The following is a 19,707-nucleotide window of genomic DNA, read 5'->3' on the forward strand; positions in this document are numbered from 1 at the left end:
AATTTTGCAAATGTATAATTTATGTCCTATGTTTTATTGATAATTAAAAAATTGAGGTACATTTTTTCTATAATAATAAGATTCATACTTGCAAAATTTAGGTCATATTTTTCTTCTAATTCAAATATAGCTAGCTTTTCAAAAATAAATATAAATAATAGAAATAAACACGAAAAAGCTAAAATTTTATGGGAGGTACAGCTCGACTCTTTTTGGAATTGGAGATACACTGCTCAAAATCTTGTACAAGAAAGAAATTTTCAGTTTGACTGGCCTATTTCAGAGCCCAAATGATTGGATTTCGGTCCATTTCAACCCTTTAGGATATGTTTGGATGATTAGGCTGAAAATCCCGTGGGATTTGTTGGTTGAACTAGTACAGCTAGCAAAATCATAAGATTACAGACTAAGCTAGGTCTATATTCATAAATACCTAGGATCAGCTTCGAAATGGGACGCTCCAAATCTCATAGGGAGAAAAAAGACTTTAGTGAAAAAGAAATTTGAATACAATCAAAATGCCCAGCATGCGAAAGATTAACATCACAACTGAGGTCTTTTTTTTTCTTTCCACATGATTCGGACCTGCCCAATTTAAAACTGCTTCTAGGTTTTTGTAAGTATAGGCCTAACCCAATCTATAATCCTATTATTTTGCTGGTTGCACCGGTCCATCCAACGAATCCCGTAAGATTTTTAGCCTAATCACCCAAATAGACTCTAAAAAAATTGGCATTGCATCATAGATATGAAAAAGTTACATAATTTGAAAACAAAAAATCACTTCAATTAGTTATTATATAATCAAGTTATGACTTCCACAAATTTGGCATGCAATTTCACTTCTTGATATAATGGATTTTGCTTTTGAACTCTATTCAGCTCTACTTATGGCACCCAAATAATTCACATTAAGTATGGCGATCCTTGAGGATTAGTGCATAAAATAAGCAATAGTCACCCATCTCCGAAATTGAAGATATAGCAACCATCCATGGTCGTAAAATTCTTCACGATGCAAAACAAGCGTCCAGAAGATCTTGAGTTATAGCTAAAAATTTTTTGAGATGTGCACTAAATGGGACCTAAAAATATTTTCTATCTGAAAGCTCATAATTAATCCTGCTTGGTCGCTAAAACAACCAAAAAAATCTCTAGAAGTATGGTTGAAATATATGCAATGATTTCTTCCTACTAAACTGAGTCATGAAGTTCAAACGGCCACATGCTCCAAGTTGAGTGGCCAAAGGCAAGCACGTCTTCAGGATGACTAATAGTGTTGTAGACTGGGTGGCTGCTTATGCGGCTAATCACTCCGGTGGCATCTTGTGGACTCAAAAAGAAGATTTGCCTAGGCCATTCCGTGATATTCTGTTTTCTGATTTTATTGTGCGTATAGTCGACTTGCTCTTAGATCTCGATGGAACGAGAACGTAGGATTTGGAGGAAAACATGCATATGGCAGCATGAAGCCTGCAAAATCATAGCCGCCATATGTTGCACGGACGGTCGTGACCGAGAACCGAACGTCTCTTGTTCAATTCTAAATTGAAGAAAACCTTGACCTCTTGATATATATATATATATATATATATATATATATATATATATATATATATATATATATATATATAATCGCATCTATTAGATCATACTTTATGCTTTTAAAAGAACAGCAGCCACAATATGTTCTTTTCTTTCTTTCTTTGTTTTTTTTAGCACACCACCGGCAGCTCCTACTACTCTCGCGTAAGCACTACTATCTGAATCAAAGGACAAAATACTACACAAAGATAGAGAAATAGACACAGAGTGGGCTTATAGACTATCTCCAAAATGATAAACAATAAAAAAGTGATCAAATCAGCAACTCCATTCGTCTCTCGGAATACGAGCACAACTTGAGAGACATCACACTTCTTCAGCAACCGTCGAATGTCCTCTAGAAGCGGATCGTCGAGCACCTCCGGCCACAATATTTCCTTTGATGTGTCATGGATCCATTTGCAAGCGCATTTTCGTTTTTGCTGAGAGTATTTGATGGGGGAAAAAAAAAAAGACCATCCTATCACCACACTTAAGTTTGTATCCAACTGTCGAGAGTAATGTGGTTTAGCTCACAAGCTCTAATTTCATTCCCATGAGTTGCATCTGCTGTAACCCACATGCAGGTATAAATCACAAGCACTGATGCAGCAAAGTGTTGGATCTAATCCATGGCCGGAAGAGGTTTATGGGACGTTTTGCCATAAGTGGGCCGAAGTAGTACTAAGATCCTGCACAAAAATCTACCGATGTATAAACTTGTTAAAAAATCGCACACACCTTGTGTAACTATTTTATCTAAGATTTCTCTAGTAGTGCCATTTTGGCCCATTTGGCAGAATTTTTTGCCAGCTAAAAAGTACTTTCTAATCCTCCAAAAATATTTTTGGATGAAATAAAGGTGTTTGGTAAAAAGAATTAAGAAGTTGTTTTAGTTTTGCCTCCAAAATAATTTTTTTTTGAAAAAATACTTCTAGCATGCGACGGAAAGCTGTTTTAGATTTATAATTTTTTTAGACCAAAATACCTATGATAAAATTATATAATTACAGAAATACCTCTTTATAGTAATATTATATATTTATATATTAATATATATTATATTTATTATATTTATAGTTATTTTGTTATATTAAAAATACTTTTTCAATTTATTTATCAAACATATATTTAAATTTTATAATATTTTAAAAATATAATCATCAAATAACAACTAGTTTTTTATAAAACCTCCACTCAAGCTGTGAAAGCTCCACCAAACGTTGATGGATGGGATATTTTCTTCCGTGGATGGATATCCAAAGATACGAGCTGATGTGCCAATGCGGCTTCCACTCAAGTTATAGTTATCCTTTCGACATCAACGGCCAACTCACGTCTCAAAAGCCACGTAATATCATATCGCAGTAGTGTCGCAAACGAAACGAAGGCCATGCTAAGCTGAGCTCCTATTGCATGGGCTGTGCGTATAATATTTCGCGTGAGAAACGAGGATGCGTCCTTTATTTTAATACTATGTTTATGGGAAGAAGAATTAAAAGGTACGACCCTTGGGTGTCCACAAAATCCCCCGTTTGACAAATGCTTTCCATGAGTGATCCAAAATTAGGTATACTACTCTAGTCGGTTAGGTATTCTGAGAAGAAATTCCAAAATTTAAACGTTTAAATGGTTTGGACGCATTCACTACTTGCAGAACATCTTTAAATTGATGACCATAAATAATGGTTATAAATGGATAATTTTGCTATGTCAAAAGCTAAAGGCCACACATTTTTCTCAAATAAAAAAAAACCAAACTCATGTTGACCCGTTAAATCATGGACGTTTTGGTGGGACCTATTCCTTCAAAGTTGGCAACTTTAGATGTCATTGTATGCCCTAGTTAAGTTACTGGTAGGTTTCATGCATTCTTTTGTCATGGATGGCTATTAAATTTACATGCAAGAAATATTAATGAAAAAGATTAAATTATTTCACTTTTTTTTTTGAATAACTTATTTTTAGATTAATTAGGATAAATGGATTAGATGGGGAAAGAGCAAATTATTTGACTAAATACCCGTGCCTTATTCTATATGCTAAAATATTTATTTGACTAAAGAAGGTGAGTAGATGAGTTAATAGACATTTGTTCATCTTAATCCTATTTCTAAATGCAGTCAATATTCAAATTATTAGATTTGAAAGGGATATATTTTTAGTAAAGGACTTTCCGCATTACTTTCCACTGGCAATTAGATATTAATTAATAGAAAACAAGAAAGATTAAGAAGGTTGGGATTAATTAAACGCAATCTTTTTTTGGCACCCTAATGAAGATACTGAAGAGATGTGTCAATTTTTTCACTTTAATATGCTACAAAGAGAAAGAAATAATGAGAGTTCATTTTACAAAGAGTGGAGTGTACCTATCAACTGCCAGAAGTAGCGCCCGGAACCGGTTTTTTTTTGTCTCACCATCGGTTAGTTTCTGCTGCTTGGTCTCGATTCCGACCAAAATCAAGAAAAATAAAAAGAAAAAAAGACAAAGGAAAAAGTTGGAAAAAGAAAGAAAAGCGCAGGCGCAAAAGCGGACGGAGCTCGAGGCCAAAAGCTCCAAAACCCTAACTACTTGCGCTTTGAACTTCGCTCCCATGGACAGGAGATCTCCGGTTCCTCTCAGATCATCGCGTTCCGCGTCGCCGAATCCGGTATTTCGAGCTCCGCTTCGCGCGATCTCGCTCCCTCTCGATTCGACCCCGCTCGCCGACACCGCCGGCCCCCGCTCCTAACCTCCTCCAGAGATCCACCGCCACTCCATGCCCTCGCCGCTCATCGCCGGATTGATCTCGCAAGGCTTGGTAGATCCGTGTCCTTCGTACTGGGACGGGATCGAGGATGAGGAGTTTCGGGGGTGTGTTGCGGATTTGTCCCTGTGGAGGTACTGTTCCAGCTTCTTCCGTGGGAATTTTCTTGGTTTGATCTCGACTGTTTTGTTGATTATCTTTCCTTTTTCTTTTATAGTGTTTATAGAACCAAATCTTTGTTTTTACGAGTGTCCATGTAAGCAAATATGCGAATGTGAAGCATTGGTGGTAGCACACATCTTTGTTCGTCTTTCTTGATGAATTAATCCAGCCTTTTGGTCTAGGAATTTGTTGATTTAGCGTGTGTTTCTGGCCGAGGGATTTCGTTTTGCTTCGAGAGATCAAAAAAAAAAAAAAAGAAGAGCAAATTTTGTGGATATCCAATCCCTACATGAGCTCTGTTCTTGTTAATTGGGAGTGTGTCTTGCAATGCCATCTCTCTGTGTTTTGTCTGAACTGACAGGCTATGGAAATTCTCAGGAGCTTATTCAAAAATCTAACTGTCGTCAATGTCACTCTTCAAGACGCAACTTAATACAAGTGGTTTGAAGCCCAATTGCGACATCTCCTGTTTGATTATGAAAAATATTCTAAACATATTCTGACTTATACTTAAGTAGGTTATTGAAGTTTTCTTTTCCTTTCGGCTTTTGAGCAAAGAAAGGTGAAACTTCACTCTGCTTCTAGTTATGAAGGATAGAGAGAAATTTGCTTTTCCTTCAACTGATTCATTCTCTGCTACTTGGTTTCATATTATGCAATAAGAAAAAGAAGCAGATTTCTCATCGAGGGATTTGCTTTTTCAGTATTCTCATTATACTGATTGGTGTTAATTGTCCTTAATTTTGAACTTGCAGGATTGCTGAGAAGTCTCTCAAGAATTTTGGTGTTGAATTACTTGGTGATTGTATTGTATTTGGAACTCATTGCTGAGGCGAACTTGAGCAGCCATAAACAAGAAGCAACAGTGGTAGCTGCAGCTGCTTCCCCTTCAGGTGGATGGAATCCAGTCCATTCCAGGATTGCCTCTGCCAAGTTCAAACTCCCTTTGCCAGCGAGTGTTCCTCCGTCTGATAGAAGACACAGGAAGCATTCTTCATTGCTTGCGCCTTCACCAGTGCGTGCTCCTCCGGATTATGGCTCACTAACAACTAAGGGCCACCCCTCATTGAATTCATCACAACTATCAGATCCTTCAATGCAGCGCAGCACCCATCCTTCCCTTGGGTCGGCCCTTGTACCTTCGCCTGCTGAGGATTCTGCTCCTGGAGATTCCAATTCTAGCTCAGTTCCTTCTGGTTTGGCAGAACCTCCATCTCCTCACCCTGGTAAAGTTGTAATCACAATGAATTGAATTATCTAACATTCTATTCTGAAAGCTTTAGCGATTTCCGTTCGTGCTGAATACTATTTGCTCAATTACTGACATAGATGACATTGATGTTTAAGCATTCAAACCTTTAAGACTACAGGATGAGTGAACTCCTGATGCCATTGTTTCGCTTTTTTTAAATTCTTGCACTAATAATACTACTATGCTTTCTGTTGTGAGACATATGTATAACCATATGTCTAAGTATATCAATCACTTAAGCATCTTATCAATGGGAACAATTGATTATAGGCAACTGAAAATATTTACTCGGATATGAAACATGTAACAAAGACATAAATGAAACAATATGTGGAGCATCTTTATGATAATAGTTACTAGGTTATGAAACATATAACAAATACATAACCTGATATGATACATATAATGGACACATAAGTGGATATGGCACATATAACAAACATAAATAGACAATCCATTAAACGTATTTACTTTAGGTAAACATGAGAGGACTATATAAGGATTTGCTATATCCATATTTTCGTGTTTCTGAAAAAATGAATTTTGGATTCATCAAGGCTGTCATACATATGTGTTTCATCTCTCTCTTCCAATTCTTTAAAAAAATTAAGCAGGGAATCCACTTCCGATGAAAGTATATATTAGATATTAGTTGATAACATTTTTTTGCTGAAAGTTTTAATATTTGAAACAAATTTTGTACTTAATATCATTACTCCTTGTTGGGTAGGAAATGTGTTTTTTTTTCCCTTCTGAAATACATATCTGGCTTTGGTGAGGTTTCCTGGTCACTACTTGGCAGATTGGATAAGTTTTGGTATGAGTCAGATATTTAACTATGGAATCTTGTTGAGTCATCATGGTTACTTCTCATCTACATGTTATGTGGTTCAAATGCTGATCTTTTAGCTTTCGGTTTGTTTACCTCAACTTTAAGCATTTATAGTGGTCTTTGTGTTGGAGCAGGATGTTGTGCGCCAAACATGGTACAGAGACGAGGTGCTCAAGATTGTCATTGTGTGTACCCGGTGAAAGTTGAGTTGTTTCTTCTGAATGTTTCTCTGAGTTCAAACTGGAGTAAAGAATTTCTTCAAGAACTGGCTTCTCAGCTCAGTTTGCAGGTTCCTCAATTTGAGATCGATAACTTCTATGTTGTTGGTGCGTCGGGGCTAAATATCACAATGGACATAGCCCCACAGACTGGGATAAGTTTCTCTAAGGATCAAGTTTATGCGATGAATTCTTCACTTGCCTTGCATAGGGTTCATATCAACCCTGCGCTAGTTGGAAACTACAAGCTTCTTAATTTAACTTGGTTCAAGCCAGAAACTCCTTCTCCTGGTAATCATTCACCTTTATATCATTGTGTTGAAAAATATTTAATCATGATATGAGTTGTTTTGGAAATTCAAACTCATGGTTACTCCTTGCATCCAGATATGAACTTACTCCAGAATCTGGATGATCAACTGCACTTTTTGACATCATTTTTTTGCTGCATGCCTATCATTGCCTCTCTCTCTCTCTCATATTAGATATCATATAAAAAACAAAATATGCATCTTTATATATATATTCCACTAATTTTTTTTAGTCACATTTCATGGTTATGCTACAGCCATAAACAGATATATTTTTGTTAAAATAAGTATATACAAATACAAAGAAAACAGAAAGTTATTGAGTGGAAAAGAAAATCATCAGAAAATGAGAGTTTTGAACATAGTCAACCCTATGAATAAGATATATGCTTAATACAAGTCAATTCTGCTGGAATCTCACCAATTACAAAGAGACAAATGTATCCTGCAGGCATTGATGCCATCAATGTTTCAACAAAAATATTCCAATATCAATCCATTATTGATTTATGAAGGGTTATTTATGATGCTTTCATCTCTTCTCGTGATATTCTTATGGTGTTATTATCATGTTCCTGTTATTATATATAAGAGAAAAATCATTTTTTTTCCATGAACATGTTTCCAACCATATCAGGCTATTGACAAATAAAGCCAATTCAAAAGTCCAAAATCAAGTTTATGAACCATCAAAACATGGAAGCAGCCTAACTGTTGGAATGTACAAAAGATATTTAGTGATTTAAGCTCAGATCACCCAGATCTATTGTTTTTCCATGTATTTTGGTATCCAATATATTTGGAAGTACTCCTTTGAATATTCAACTAATGTGCTCTATTGACTCATACCGTCTGTTCCAGGCATACCATACTGTCCTCGTAAGTTATTGAGGTCAATAAGTGCAGGGACCAAACTGGCTTGAACCAGGCAGAACCAATATGTGCTGCCTAGTTCTTTGCTGTACCACCCAATTCTGAGACATTCCTTAGCTGAGCGTTAGAAAAGGGTGTCTCAACCTTGTATCAGTATGGGAACTGTATCATACCCTATTGTGCATACCGTACGGAACTGCTAAGGTATTGGTAAGCAAACCTTGGATTCAACCTTGTCAGATAACCCATAATTAGATTTATCTTGTATACTTTTGAATGTATATAAGAAAACAATATTATATTAACAAAACTTCTACAGTTGCGTTAAAATGGCTTGGGCATGTAGAGACGTGACGTCAAGCTGCTCATTCTTCAGATATCTATGTTAATTCTACTTTGAAAGAGGTAGAAGTTGGAAGGTCTTGGGTATATTTACTCTCTTCAGTGGTTAAAAACAAGCTTGATGTATGAAAAAAAAAATGTATTTTAAGGTGGAATTTTATGTGGTTTAAGTAAGTTTATGCACTAGATTAGCTCAGTACATTGCAAAAACAACTAAGGGTATTTTAGGGTTCTGTCTGCTTTTAATCCCCTGTATTGTAAATTAAGATTAGTTCCTTAAGCAAAGTATTACAAAACCAGCTAAGGTTACTTTAGGGTTCTAGCTGCTTTTAATCCCCTATGTTGTAGGTTAAAATTAGTTTTTGGTTCTTTGAAAAAAATTTATTTGAGGCAACACTCCAACATATGGTCATTAGATAACATTGGGCCAGACTAACTGAAATGTGTCTTTATTACCTTGGCATTTGTTTGCTGTGCTTATCTCCATTCCATACTGCCTGTTCTTTCCTACTGAATATTTAGGATTGACTGTTTCATAATTACTCAGTCTTGTATATTACTGTATTTGCTATATTATTAGTGCTATTAATAATAACCAACTTCCTACTAAGATGGTTGCTTCCTATCACTTGTTGTGTTTTCCAGCTCCAGCACTGTTTATGTCACCTACAGCTTCACAGCCTGCAATGCCCTATTTGCCTATGCCAAGTAGCGATGGTGGAAACAAAAAGCATTCAAGTCTGCTTATTATCATCGGCATATGTGCTGGTGTTGTAATCATTGCTTTCATAATTGTGCTTACAATCTGTTCATGCCTATCTGGCAAATGGAGGAAAAGGATACCAGTTAATGAAACAGGTATGCATTTTAAGTTTCTTGTTGTTTCAAGCAGGTTAATTATGTATTTCAAGTTCCAGTTATTTGTTGACATTTATCTCTATTATGGTAGTACCTGTTGGTATTTCCACTTCTTGCATAAACCTATAACTCTATAGATTTTAATTGAGGCTTTATGTAAGCATTGATGACGTAAGAAGGCAACAATTAATGGAAAGGATGTATTCTATCTATCCTTGTGCATCTCCCATAATGTTTTAGAAGTCAACATATATTAGACATTACTTTGGGTAAGAAAAGGAAAAAAAGGATCATAGCAAGATCACCAAACTAGGATTACAATCTTTGAAAGTTTGAATGATGAATGACCAGGAAAATGTGCCAAAAAGACTAAAGAAAAAACTTGCATGTTTATGCACACACACAGAGACTTATAATTAAACTAGCTGGTACGTATCACACCTTGCCACACAGTATATACCATGTTGAAAGGATACTGGCATGGTACATGGGTATGTAACGCCTAGGTGTAAGTATTGGTCTGGATCCGCTTGTATCATAGTGTATCATTGTAATACGTTATTATACAAGTTAATATGCTATTACATGGAATTTATGGTGATGGGTTATATTTTCTCTTAGCATATTATACATTTTAGGTGAAAAATTTATCGCAAAAACAATTCATGAACTGGGTTAAATAGTAAATTTTCACTTTGTAATTTGAGGTCATTGTTGTTATGCATATTTTTGTTAGTTTTTGGTTAGAACTTGTTAAATAGTGCAATGCATCAGTTAGATTGTATTCATCATAAACAACAAATGAAGCTTCACTTATGCTTATGCTGCTCTATTAAAGTGCCAAAACTCTGGATAGAGTGTTCAAATTTCAAAACATATATACGTCCCATCAAGAACCAAATGATAGTAATGCAAAAATGTCATGCTTTCTTCATGTATCTATGCATGCCTTGGCTAGAGTTTGGCAATGCCATGCATCTTTTCAAGTACGATACAGTGTGCATATTGTGCCAACTCTTGATCGTTATGGCCACTGAACATGAATCTGTAGTCCACTTCTCTATCAAGGGCTGTTTCCTTGTTTAGGGTAAGCTTTGACATATCTTCTGTCACAACTCCCTTTCTCCCGACTTTTTTTTATCTTTCTTCCATCTTCTTTTACTGCCCAAAATTAAATTTAGCTCTTATTTGAGTCTCATGTGATCTTTTCTACACACGCCCATGCCATTTACTTAGCTATCCATCACTCTATTATATAACAATGCAACCCATAAGCTTTCTTGAATATAAATATCTCTAATAGTATCTAGCATGGTTTTGACTACATACAGCTGAACATTTTTGTTTTCACAATTCTTAAGTTGGGGCCTTCTTAATTACCAGAATCATTAGACACACATAACAGTTCAAAAGCTCCTTACAACTTCATTTTTGTCATTTCACATTCTTACTCATTAATCACATAATAGTAAAATGTTTCTTACTAGTTTCAAGCGAACACGCAAAATCGTATGAAGTACTCTCTCTCTCTCTCTCTCTCTCTCTCTCTCTCTCTCTCTTGTTTGTGTGTGTGCACGCACGCTCGCACGTGTCTGTGTGTGTTTGTGTATTTGCTAGACGAGCACCCCATAAGCCTCAACTATCCCATAATTGTAACCCATTATGCTGCATCCACATCCAATCATAATTTTGAAACATCCCTTTATTGCACCAATTGTCCCCATCTTGCCACCTGCATTGTAAATGTGTTTGGATATTATTTGGACCCACCTCACGAGAATCAAATGCATGAGCCCACTTTAGGAGGCTACTGTCAAACCAGCGCACCTAATAGGGCTTTTGTTTCAGTTTGAGAGAAAAACACTAATTATGAAGCATGTTTCTCTTCCACCAAATAACTAAAACAATTAATGAAACTATTCAAGGGAAAAAAACACACTTATTCACTTCAGTGGACGACAGATGAGCCCAGTGTAACTTAAAAGGATAGAGCAAAGACTTTTAACGAGCCATAGCAAAGAAGCAACATATTAAAAGCTAATAAACTGAGAGAGGATGCTGTCATGCAAGATATGGAGTTTCATAATCTTTGCTTTCAGCAGTTATGATCAATTCAAAATGATACCACACCCTACCATAATGTATTCGTTTAATTCTGTCATTGATTAACAAAGAAATGTATGCAGTCATATGGGAAAAGGGTTAATGATAGCCATTCACTTTTAGCATCCAGCTATCATGCTTTTAATAAGATTCCCTATAACCTTCCTATAATTACTAGAGAATCTGGTCTGTAACTAGGTTCAAATTTCTTATGCTATGACATACATTATTATTATCTACTGTTTAATGCTTTGTGCATCATATTTATGCAGCAAAGCCAAGAACTGCAGATGCTGTTTCTTTAGAAGGGTCTCTTTGTCATCCCACCAGTATACGGTTCCTGCCATACGAAGAGCTCAGAGAAGCAACAAATAACTTTGAGCCTGCAAGTGTTCTTGGAGAAGGTGGGTTTGGCCGTGTCTTCAATGGTGTTTTAAGGGATGGTACCGCTGTTGCCATAAAAAAACTTAGCAGTGGAGGACACCAGGGAGATAAAGAATTCTTGGTTGAGGTTGAGATGCTGAGCAGGCTGCATCATCGAAATCTTGTGAAACTAGTTGGTTACTACAGCAACCGTGACTCATCACAGAACCTTCTCTGTTATGAACTTGTCCCAAATGGGAGCTTAGAATCCTGGCTTCATGGTATTGCTTATGGCCAACTCTGAAAGTTCTTTTTGCTGACAAGTTTCTATTTGACCTTTTCATTGGGGCAAAAACCTAATACGATGCTGACATTAACTATATTCTCTTCAGGTCCCTTGGGGACTAACGGCCCCTTGGATTGGGACACTAGAATGAAGATTGCTCTTGATGCTGCTAGAGGGTTAGCCTACCTTCATGAGGACTCCCAACCCCGTGTGATCCACAGGGATTTCAAAGCATCAAATATATTGCTAGAGAACAATTTTCATGCCAAGGTCTCTGATTTTGGTCTGGCCAAACAGGCACCTGAAGGTCGGGCAAATTATCTTTCCACTCGTGTGATGGGAACATTTGGGTGAGTCGTCTGTTTCCTTTATTTTGAAATGGTTTTTTTTTTCTTGTACCTTGTTACTATTGTCGTCAAACTTGAGGTAGTCATTTTTCAGGTATGTAGCACCTGAATATGCCATGACTGGACATCTTTTAGTAAAGAGCGATGTATACAGTTATGGAGTGGTTCTACTTGAACTGCTGACAGGAAGGAGGCCTGTAGATATGTCACAACCATCTGGCCAGGAAAACCTTGTGACTTGGGTGAGACCTCTCTCTCTCTCTCTCTCTCTCTCTCTCTCTCTCTCTCTCTCTCTCTCTCTCTCTCTCTCAATGTTGTATACATCAACTTTTTTGATCATTACAAGATCAGAATTATACGCTTGTAGTTGTACATAAACAAACTCAGAGTGGCGAGGCATACACTTGAATGAAATGACGCATGAGCACTCAAGAGGACACATATATGCTAAAAGAAAAAAGAAAGCCCTCATATGCACCAAGTTTTTCATTTGCTGATAGTTGATTGGATGTTTCCTGGTGTTTTTTTTATGCACATTTTTGCATAAATTTTTGTTGTTGTTGCAATCACCTTATATTACCTGCCGATACTTGGTTGTGTTATTTCATTTGGCTTATTTAGTTTGACTGGATAGGGGTAATTCCTTTGTTCATCCTATAACCTGCAGGCTCGGCCGATTCTTCGAGACAAGGATAGATTAGAAGAGCTTGCAGATCCAAGACTTGCAGGTAACTATCCAAAGGATGACTTTGTGCGAGTTTGCACAATTGCAGCAGCCTGTGTTGCACCTGAGGCGAGCCAGAGGCCCACAATGGGTGAAGTGGTTCAGTCTCTTAAAATGGTTCAACGTGTCATAGAATGTCAGGATACCATGCCGACTCCATCTGCTCGCCCAAATGTCAGGCAGTCTTCAACGACCTACGAGTCTGATGGCACTTCCTCGATGTTCTCTTCTGGACCATTCTCAGGATTGAGCCTTTTTGACAATGACAATATCTCCAGAACAGCAGTTTTCTCAGAAGATCTCCATGAAGGCCGGTGAAGTGTCAAGATTCAAGAGCAATATTTATGGCCATTAGGTACTTCGATCGCCAAAATGGCAATACAAGAATCAGGTTCTGCTATGCAAACGAGGCGAGATCTTGGATTGATGGCTTGAGATTGGCAGGAGGTTGTTTGGTTACATGTTGCTTGTATATTTCAATTTTTCTTACGCCCAGGTAGTTTTGGGGCTTATCTCCATGGAAACATTTTTCTCGCTCTTTGTTCTGTGTCTGATCAAATGTCCTCTTTGCCTCCGGGCATCTGTTTACATGCATTTCTTTACTAATACGAATTCATGAAGAAAGTTTTGTTCCTACTTCTGAATGAGACTGAATTTTGACTGCCATTCAAGAAGAAGAACAGAAGAAGATAGCGTTAGTACCCAATATATGCTGAAAATGGAATACCACTGGATCCATTAATTCACAGCCACAGCATTGGGTGCATCAAACATACATTATTTTCTTGTTCTCAGTGTAAGGCGTAAGGAATTTTTTCATCTTTTTGTCCAATACTGCTCCCGAGTATACGTATGTAGTAATGTCGTTGGTCAAAGAAAAACCTAGTTTCTATTTAAAAAAAACCTGTATTTGATATTTCGGTGGTTGCTTGCTTTGAAAGATGGCGATTGGAATATCAGTATACGGGCGGTATAATGTCAGGTACAAAATCAGACAATTGTCGGATACAGAGTCCTCGAGGCTGAAACATAGTTTGGCAGGTATTTGATTTTCACTTGTGTTGCATGGAACATAGTTTGGCACTGTTTTATGTTAGGAAAATTGTTTGTCTGGTTTAGCATCGATTATGATTGGTGCTCCGATTTTTGTTTTAAAATCAATTTAGTTTCTAATTAGTTGTCACGATGCCACTTTTAATTTATAGGAAATCTGGTTTCTCTCTAGCTCAGTTAAACTCCAGTTCTGCAATCATGGCCACCTGTACCTCACACAAAGTTTGTAGTTGTATGAGCTCCAATATATCATACAGCAAACCATCCCATGGGCCTTCATAATTATGGTTTTTGTTTTTCTTCTGAAATAGATGATTCATACAATTCTAATACGGATCCATCAAAAAAAATATCAAAAGACAATAAGTTTCGGAGCGCACTAGGTAGCTCTTTCTTCCTAATCCAAAGGATATTTTCTGGAGGTCACCCAGTAGTTCTCTTGGCCTCTTTATACATGCTTAGCTTGAAAAGCCAAATTATGATAACCTTCTATTATATGGAATATATGGAACTCGGACAATTTCAGCACGGCCTGAACTGGGGACGACGTCCAAGAAAAGCTAGTGCCAGGCTCGAGCTTGTGATGCCTTGCAGCAAGTGGCATGAGGGCCATGTCGAATCCAAATGACTCACGTTGTGAAGTTTCTGGGCTAGCAAATATATTCAGCTCTCGGAGTGGCCATAACGTGACCTTCATTTTTGCAAAAAAAAAATTCACCTATAAGAGTCTCCTAAAATCCTGAAAATTTTTAGTGAATAACTAAACTAACCCCACTTACCACATACCGAATCCCAAATTCTAGTTCCATCTCTAGAAAGAATAACGTCCTTCCAAACCCTTCCAAACTTGAGAGTTTTGAATTCTTCCTTTCAAGCCACCAACAAGGAAATTCGCAAAATTACATAAACATCTCTATTGAATTAAAATATGAAAATTCAAAGAATTGAGGAACACTATTATTAATACACATCCACTTGATTTCACTTTAAAATTCCAATTCTATGTAATATTTTAGACTGCTCCAATACTGGCATTGGAAACTATCAATTTTTGCAGAATAGGTAATCTCGTCTAATATTTGACTTTGCAAATGATATCGTAGATTCACAGAAAATTTATTGACTAAAGCTACATGAGTGTACATTATCTAGATGAATTTTAGGTTAAAATTCCTACCAAATCTTGAGAAATATTTTTTTCATTATGATAGAAAGAAGCTGCCTACACTAAGATTACATGTATGCACGTACACTCTCTCATCTTTTCCTAATTATAGACTAGCCTAAAGTGTTGGAATCAAAGAATCTAAGTTTCAAGAATTGTAGTTAGGTTATCCAAAGGAAGAGAAGCTTGAAGGGGAGAGGAGAATCTTATCTAGTTGTTGCAGGAGTAGTTTCAGATGACAAATGTGAAGGTGAGGAGTGGCAATAAGTCGCGAGAATGAGATAGAAGGTTAAATAAATACAAACTAGCTCTAGTAGGTTTGAATTTTTTTTTTTTTTTTCTCTTGAACATCCTCAAGGGTATGTTTGGAAAATTCAGCACGATTAGATTCGACTTTTTGTTTGATCATGGATTACATAGTTTATTTAAGTAAGATTTATGTCAACTTAGTCCCTCTTGGGTCTAAATTCTGTGGGAGAAAAAAGTTCTTTTCATTTTGTAGTCCAGTGGATAGGATTTAGGTTAAGACTAGGATAGGCTCCAAGAAAAAAAAAGGACTAGTCATACTAACAAAGTGATTTCTACAAAAAAATTCAGCTTCAACCAAGCTATAAAAAGATTCAATTTTTTTTTTCAAACAGCCGGTGGTTTCCAATATGTACATGTACACGCATTTTTGTTTAGTTGTATAATTGGTTGCTTATAAAAATTCAAGTTGGATTTTTTGCGTGAATATCCTTCCAAAATTAATATTTGCATGCATACTCTCGTAAAACATTTGTTTTGCTATTATACCTTTTTTATTTTTTGTTTTTGCATATATACCATGCTATCTAACAACGTCAAAAAATTAACGGTTTTAAATTTAAATGACTAAAATACACTTGTTGTGGTTCAAATTTGGCCTCCATTTTGCCCCTCATCAACCCTTAATGGGTAGACATGCAAATACATCATAATCCCGATAGAAGAGAAGAAGATAGGGACAATAGTATAATTTTAATTTTTTTTTAAAATTTTTAATTAATATAAATTTGATTTTTCTTAATATCATTAGAATAATCGTTAGATTATGGGCATTTGTACAATAACAGAATTTTACTAGGGTATACATGCAAATATCAATTTTGGAAGGATATTCATGATATTTAGAAGAGTATCCATATAAAAAAAACCCATTCAAGTTTATATAGATCTATGGTAGATGCAAGACAAAATTATTATCTACGTTATATGCATCAATACAACTGTGCATATAGCCAATCACAATCATTGGTTTCTATAATAATGCATCAAAATACTTGCTCCATAAATGGAGCCTATAGGAACCAGCGGGGCTGCGTGCATGCAGTGCAATAATTTCTTTTGGTGCGAGGCTGGTGAGTGGAAATTGATCGTAAAAAGGGGAAGTCTGTCACGTGATAAAGGGGAGGTGGAAAAAAAGAGGGTAAGGGAGAGAGAGAAGGTTAAAGGGGTGGAACCAATTCGAACCGGTCTTACCTTCCCGCTTTATTTTAGGACCGCTAAAAGCGACACATTGCCACCAAGGTGGTAGCCTAGTGGTACTGGGCATAAATTCTAACCTTAAGGTCCCAAGTTCAAATCGCTGCGGCGACGATTAAATTGTGGACCAGAGCTCACTACTTTGGCCACTGCTTGGACTTGAGGTATAGGACCGCTCTTGAACCGCTAGTAGCCGAGGTGGTGCCGGGTGTGACGTACTCACACTTGAGACTCGAGCCAGAGCCCAAAGGGGTAGCTGAGCCGGGCCCATGGATGGGGAGGGTATGAGTAAAACCGGTCGGGGTGCCCAACACACGGCCATTTCTGCCCGCATCGAACATTCTTCTGGTAGGGCGGAGGCCCAATGGGGGCTCCTACGCGGGGTTGGGCTTGTTCCTTCCTCCCCCTACCCCTTTTCTTTAGCAAAAAAAAAAAAAAAAAAAAAAACGACACATTGCCGTTCCAAGGACCCTTTTTTTTTTTTTTTTTTTCTCTCTAAACAATGCTATTGGTGGCTCAGAAAAATCACTAAAAAAAACCAAAAAAATGGGAATAAACAAATCAACTAAGTGATTTACCAATTATATTTTTTAGTGCACGCACATACATGCAATATCTTTACGAATTTTTAGACTAATATAATATAATAAACCTGGATAAAAATAAACAATTCAACCACATGGCGACAATTAAGTCTTAATTAAAATTTCTACCTACCGCAAGGCCAGCAAAATCTACAAGGCAAGAAATCAGCCCGAAATCAAACCTTTTGTCCACACTTCGCGTCAGACTGTCGTCTTCCCTGCGCTCTGAGCCTCCGTCCACATGCCCCAACCCCCAAGGGCACCGCAGTAATTCCATCACAAATCATGGCCTTTTTATGCACTTATTTATAGCACAAAAGATTAAAAAAAAAAGAGAAAAACAAGTTTTTTTTTTTTTTTACCACGAGGACTCATGCCAGGCACGCATGAATACACCAAAGAAGGATAACAAAAGAGGAAAGAAGCAGACTTATAACACTTTTTTTTTTCCTAATATGGGTGGATCATACTTGATGAGTACGGATACATCTAATAAAGTCAAAAAATAGGATACCTCGGAATGCCAAAGGCAGCTTCCTATCTTCAGTCCATAAGGTGCTTCCGGAATGACGAGCTACATACGCAGTCACCCAATCCGCAGTATCATTGGCTTCACGATAAATATGCTATTTTTTTAAAAAATATAAATATAAGGTGACTCATAACTCTTTCAAAAGAAAGTACCGAAATGATATGTAGCATACGAGATTTTTTGAAAAATATAAATACTTGAAAGAAGGTCGACCTTTTACGAGCCTACAAATATTTGAAAGTAGCAGAAGCCGGTCGATCTGGTTGTTCCCACTCCGAATTCAGCCGATCACCGTGGCCGAATTATCCTAAGGGTTTGCGCTTGATCTTAAAAAGAAAAAAAAAAAAATCTGCTGCTGTTACTCTTACCACTACGGCAGTAAATAGGGTGGTTCTATATACACCCCCCCTATTGCTCAGGACACCCCCCAAAAATTAAAAAAAAATTAAATACTCTCTACACCCCCCCATTTGCTAAGGACACCCCTAAAAAATTAAAAATTTCTAAATTACCCCCCACCCTCCCCACCCCCTCACCTAAATTGCTCTCTACACCCCCCAAACCCCCCCCACCCCGGTCTTCCCCTCCAAAACACCTCGCCAACGCCCAAAACCCCCCCGTTCCCCCTTCTCCCTCTCGTCGCCGGCATTCTCCCGATCTCCGACCACCTCGCCGGCTTCTCCCGGAACCACCTCGCCGGCTTCTCCCGAAATTTTTTTTTTCACGGTTCGTGCTCCGTTCGGCACTGGATCGCCGAACAAAAGGCTTCTGTTCGGCTGAACAGTGCCGGACAGAAGCCTTCTGTTCGGCACTGTGCAGCCGAACAGATATGTTCGGTTGAGGGTTGCCGAACAGAAGGCTTCTGTTCGGCACTGTTCAGCCGAACAGAAGCCTTTTGTTCGGCGATCCAGTGCCGAACGGAGCACGAACCGTGAAAAAAAAAAATTTCGGGAGAAGCCGGCGAGGTGGTTCCGGGAGAAGCCGGCGAGGTGGTCGGAGATCGGGAGAATGCCGGCGACGAGAGGGAGAAGGGGGAACGGGGGAGGAGGGGTTTAAGGGAGGTTTGAGGGGTGTTTTTTTCTGTTAAAGTTGGACATTTAATGATTTCATTCCCACCAAAGATTTCCAATAATCTTTGTTATATTGAACTATATTACATTGACATTCTTTTCTTGATCTTATTTGTTCTTCTGCTGATGAAGATATAACTTCATTGATCTCATCTTCCGATGAACTTGAATAGTTACTATCTTCTTCTGAAGATGAATTTATCATAAGTTTCATTAACTGATTTTTCAGATTTTCATCTACTTCTAAGGAATCAATTTTCCTTCTCATTGAACATCGATTAGCATAATGTCCAAATCTACCACACCTATAACATTTAGGATCTTCTTTAATAATCCTTTTTTTCTTCTTTTTCTTAACAGCCTGTTTTTCTTGCTGTTGTTGCTTTTTCTTAAAGTACCTTCTTTGTTTATATGCTTTATACTCTTTACGAGGCGTTTTGTGTACATATTTTTTGTACTTTCTTTTCTTTTTCTTAGATCCTTCTGGTTTTTCTTGCATGTCATATGCAAACTGGTGACAGAAATCACCTAATTGGTGTTTTTCTGTTTGTGATTGTTTCTTAATTTGTTTTTTAAGCTTTAGATCATTGCATATATTTAAACCTTCTTGAACACATACTCCAATGATCTGTCCATAAGTGTAGTGGTCATAGTTGATGTTTATTCCACCTTGTCTATCTCTTAAAGTCTTTTTGACTCTTGCAGCAAATAAATATGGTAATCCATCTATAAATTTAGATTTCCATAATTCAGTATTAGGATCACCTACTTGGAATACTCTAGTCATAAAGGTAT

The 19,707-nt window shown here is 37.3% G+C and overlaps 1 protein-coding gene across 1 annotated transcript; it reads left to right on the plus strand.

Moving 5' to 3' along the window:
- The first annotated feature begins 4,067 nt into the window (after window positions 1-4,067).
- On the plus strand, window positions 4,068-13,641 carry LOC103720662 (proline-rich receptor-like protein kinase PERK15). Its single transcript, XM_039132888.1, has 8 exons — window positions 4,068-4,468; window positions 5,252-5,722; window positions 6,715-7,089; window positions 8,970-9,182; window positions 11,558-11,929; window positions 12,041-12,284; window positions 12,376-12,523; window positions 12,949-13,641. Exons 1-8 carry the CDS (start codon window positions 4,426-4,428, stop codon window positions 13,321-13,323), a joined length of 2,241 nt encoding a protein of 746 aa, XP_038988816.1. The 5' UTR covers window positions 4,068-4,425; the 3' UTR covers window positions 13,324-13,641.
- The last annotated feature ends 6,066 nt before the right edge of the window (window positions 13,642-19,707 follow it).

Source organism: Phoenix dactylifera, chromosome 13 (assembly GCF_009389715.1).
Source record: "Phoenix dactylifera cultivar Barhee BC4 chromosome 13, palm_55x_up_171113_PBpolish2nd_filt_p, whole genome shotgun sequence".
Lineage (NCBI taxonomy): Eukaryota > Viridiplantae > Streptophyta > Magnoliopsida > Arecales > Arecaceae > Phoenix > Phoenix dactylifera.